Source organism: Amblyomma americanum, chromosome 5 (genome assembly GCF_052857255.1).
Source record: "Amblyomma americanum isolate KBUSLIRL-KWMA chromosome 5, ASM5285725v1, whole genome shotgun sequence".
NCBI classification, from domain to species: Eukaryota; Metazoa; Arthropoda; class Arachnida; order Ixodida; family Ixodidae; genus Amblyomma; species Amblyomma americanum.
In genome coordinates, this window is record NC_135501.1 from 111,100,007 (window position 1) to 111,104,094 (window position 4,088).

General features: G+C 47.0%; 1 protein-coding gene across 1 annotated transcript; it reads right to left on the reverse strand.

The window, feature by feature from the left end:
• Positions 1 to 402: 402 nt before the first annotated feature.
• glob2 (globin 2) lies at positions 403 to 2,165 on the reverse strand. Its single transcript, XM_077667726.1, has 2 exons — positions 1,705 to 2,165; positions 403 to 634 (listed from the first exon to the last, which is right to left on the reverse strand). Exons 1-2 carry the CDS (start codon positions 2,161 to 2,163, stop codon positions 404 to 406), a joined length of 690 nt encoding a protein of 229 aa, XP_077523852.1. The 5' UTR covers positions 2,164 to 2,165; the 3' UTR covers position 403.
• Between the last annotated feature and the right edge of the window lie 1,923 nt (positions 2,166 to 4,088).

The window sequence follows — 4,088 nt, forward strand, 5'->3', positions numbered from 1 at the left end:
ATGGAAACAACCCCACTTCGAAATGCTGAATTCGTTTTAGAGAAAAAATTGATAAAGAGTACAGATTGCATTTTACTGATTAGTATTTATGCAGTACACCCACGACAGGAACGAGTTCTTCCTGCAATATTATGCCGTCCGATGAGGGCAACGATATGTATTCCACGCAGATTCTGCCCAAATCGCTGTATATACACTTGGTCGTAGAGTCATTTATAGTAATGGAAATGTTCGATGAGCACGCTTTTAGAACTTCATCCTACGCATTTCGAGGAAAATAATTCTTCCCTAGCGTTAATCAGTAAACAAGCTACATGGTAAGGATCAAACTGTGCCTCTTTCAGCGCATCATTCTTTTTAGAGTTCAGCGCTGCCACAAGCAGCATCCATGTACGGCGCGAATCTAGTTCTGCGGCTTCTCAGAGGCCGTCTTCCGGCGACGTTTTTTCGGGCCTTTCTCCGAAGTAGCCTCTACGTTACTCTTGACGGCCGGGGGTGTACGGGAGGGGCCTTGCGGGCTGGTCATGGCAGAGGTGGGCCCAGACGGTAGGTCTTCGGGCGACTCGGGTTTTTTGTCTGGAGGTAAGGGTTCCGGAGTCTCGTCGAAGACGGATTTCGTTATCATGTTCACTGTCTGAAAAATAAAAAGTGCAGATCACATTTCAGCTAGTGTTTCGGCTTCCGTACAAGACAAGTTGCGCACCGGTGAGTGCGTTTACGCGCCTACTACACCTCTTTCTGAAAAAAAAGTGCCGGCGCCACAGTTGGCGTGGATGTGGACGCCGTACTATGTTTGCCCCGAAACTCGATTTGATCTTTTGGCTAATGAGAACCATATGAAATGGCCCTGGTTTATAAAGAAAACGTGCATCAGGTAATAAATGCTCTCCAGTATGTGCAATGTGTCGGCATGTCATTCAGGTGGGCTTGGAGGCATGCCATTTAGATGGGCTTGGGTACACTAGAGTTAGGCAAAGCCATCCCAATCATATATCTGGCTTGAACAAGGCGCAACGTTTGTGAGTTTCCGCCTTCAGAAGTATCAATAAGTGTAACGATATATAGATGTACTTATTGTTCACAGTATGCCGTGGCAGAATACTTCCGCGTTTGCGACCTGTCCCAGAAGAATGAATGTTTGCTCCTGCGTAGTTTTCACAGAGAATTCGGCCTGTTGTTTCAAGCGATTCAGGTAGGCTTCGCTGTGTGAGGCACATAGATTGAGGATGAAACTGACTGTATCATCCCATCGCTTCCCCACCTTTCTTTCAAAACAAGGCGCTCATGTGAGCTCCGTGTGGTTTTCCTTCTTGTTTTTATGGCAATAGCAAGATACACCACGCAGGCGTGTACATCCTTTCCGCAGATTCAGTAGGCGCAACATCAACTGCGCCGTAGAAGAGTCGTGGAAACTTTCGACCAAAACAGCCCTCGCTTATTTTACTGCTTGATGAAACCGCAAACCAAGCTTCAAAGAAAAACAATGCAGCGTACTTCGCAACGAAAAGACCTCAGTTTTGTGACGCGTGAACCAGTATACACACACTTCTCAAACAGCAATTCGAGTCCTACTGATTGTAGCCTACACGGCAGGTTATCGTATATGTATGTACAGAATTTGTCGCTACATCTTCGATGCCAAGTGAGAGCATCACAAAATTACCCAACATCGAGGAAGCATGAAGAGACCTGTGCCTCACTCACCTCGAAGAGCCTCTCCCAGGCCTTGACAGTAGCCTGCGTCATGAGCGACACGTCGCTGGAGACCATTTCCTCCACAACCGCGGAGAAGAGGCCCTCGAAGTTCTCGGGCCGCACACCCTGCCTCATGCGGTGGTTGGTGGCGTTCTTGCGGATCAGCTCGATGAGCACCAGGGGGTCTTCCAGGGACTCGACCATGGCAGATAGCTGGTGGCCTACGGCGTACGCGTGCGCCCTGAACGTGGGGTCCTCGTGCAGCTGGCGCACGTTCTTGCCCCTGAAGCTGCGGAACAGCGCAATGTACTGGGGGTGCTTGGTGAACATGCTAAGAAAAAGCAGCACGCCGTAGTCAGGGTTCTTATCGCAGAAGCGCCGCCAGCTATCCCGGACCAGACGCTTCTCTCGAGGAGTCATGCCTGTCTGCTCGTCCACGAGGCCCCTGTCTGGAAGACAGTTTCCCATAGCCTTCCGCTCCTCGCTCCGTTCGTCCTTCTTCTTCTTCTTCTTCTATTATCGCTAGAAGGAAGCTATCGTACTTGCCGCGTCTTCATCGTTCTCATCTCAACCACCAGGGTAATGCATAATTGACAAAGTATGCCGAAAAAATGATGGGAGCCCTTTGCCAATATAAAATACGGCAAGGCGAAAGCCTTTGGCCTTGCCGACTACGATTCTAGCTTCGCAGGTTCCCATACCAGTGGCACACACAACGGATTCTACCTTGCCACACTTTCGATCTAGACGACGTAGTTGGCGCTTGCGGTCTGCTTCTCTGGCCTCCTTCTTCTTCTCTTCTCTGGCTTCTGGCTTCTCAGGTGGGGGCGCGCAGGTGGCGCCACCAGCGCGCGCTCCGTTACTATGACGACCTCAGGTGTGACGTCACCCTCTCCCGTCGCTATATCGACGTCCGCGCTAAATCGACGCATTTGGTTGTTTTTCGCTAAGATTGCCTATTGTTAATTAATTACACATTCTAAAGTCATCAAATATGGTGGAGGTGGGGAGTTACACTTTGTCTCGACTATCTGATGCTACATTCCTTTTCTGCTATCCTGAGTAGATGCCGCTTTATTCGCGGAAGACAGCGTTACACCGGACGCGCGAGCATGAGCCATTAAGAGCTTTATTCTTAAGTATTGACATGTTTCTGAAATAGTTTCAACTGCATGGTAATCTGTAACAAACAAAATACCATGTCCTTCCTGTATACGGCCCATGAGACCTACAAGAAGTACAGCGCGGTTGCGCCTATGCTGTTGTCACAATCCTAGGATAAAGATAAGCTCTCGATGATCGCAGAACCAGTTCTGTGACCGGTAGCCAGTTTATACATTGCAGCTTTCTATAAACGAATTTCTTTCATAGCGGCTCGTTTCAGGAGCTCGACATCTCGTCTTGGCATCGCATAGTCATGTGATATATTTTAACTCTCGCGGGCTTTCACTTACGTTAAAAGAGTAGTGGAATTAGGCTGGGAGAGGGGCTGCCCTTCCGCGAGAAATTTGCTTAGGAAAAGAGCATAAAAATTACCATTTTTTATGAAGAACGGCCTCGAAATAGATTCAAGAAATAATAACGCCTCTTCGTAGTGACGCCTAGATATCTTGCTCTTGATAAAAGATCTTTAATTGTTCACACCACACAGTAATGGCGTCCGAAGTTCCACTGCGACCGCAGGTCCACTACTCTGCCAGCAAATTTCCTTTTTCACTGGCGGCAGTTGAGAAGGCGTTCATGGCATTCATCATACTTTGAGAAAAACAACTCGAAAGGGCACTTTGAAACATACTCTACAACATTTACGGTGAAATTTTGTGCTAACCCAGTAAAAAATGTGTGCTATTTTTGTCGTGTCGATTATAAAAAATGAGGCGCATTAAAAAAAACCTACTCAGCTGATAAAAACGTTTGACCCGGCCCTACTAGAATTTTCCTGCTGCCCATGGTCTCATTGTAACAGTTTGGCACGAGTTATAGTTAAAACGCTCTACATAACGCGAGACCTCACCGGCAGCTTTGGAACTGGTCGGGACCCGAAGCATGCAGCAAGGGACAAAAATCAAATAGGAAGACTAGCGCAGCATGCATCTACAAGGCATTTGTGCGCTTAAAAAATTGCGTTGCAGGGCTATTTAGTTTTGCATTATTTTGGAAAAAGAATTCCAGCTCTTCATTTTAAGGCGCGGCCACATAAAGAAACAACAGCGCCAATCCTGTCAAGTTCTTACTGTGTTCTTGTTATAAAATGTAGAGCTGAATTTGTTTAAAATAAATTTTACGCCGTAAATGAAGCGCCTTGATTCCAAATATGCATTTACACGCAGTAAGAACACCTCAAGAGTATTTTTCTAGATGTAGTCAAAGAGAAAAATTCCCATAAAGAGGTT

What these genes read in the sequence shown, in the direction of transcription:
- glob2 (XM_077667726.1), bottom strand. Translation starts at nt 2,163, where the DNA reads ATGGGAAACTGTCTTCCAGACAGGGGCCTCGTGGACGAGCAGACAGGC. An exon ending in CCTGGGAGAGGCTCTTCGAG is followed by an intron (nt 635 to 1,704) that starts GTGAGTGAGGCA and finishes TTTATTTTTCAG; the next exon opens with ACAGTGAACATGATAACGAA.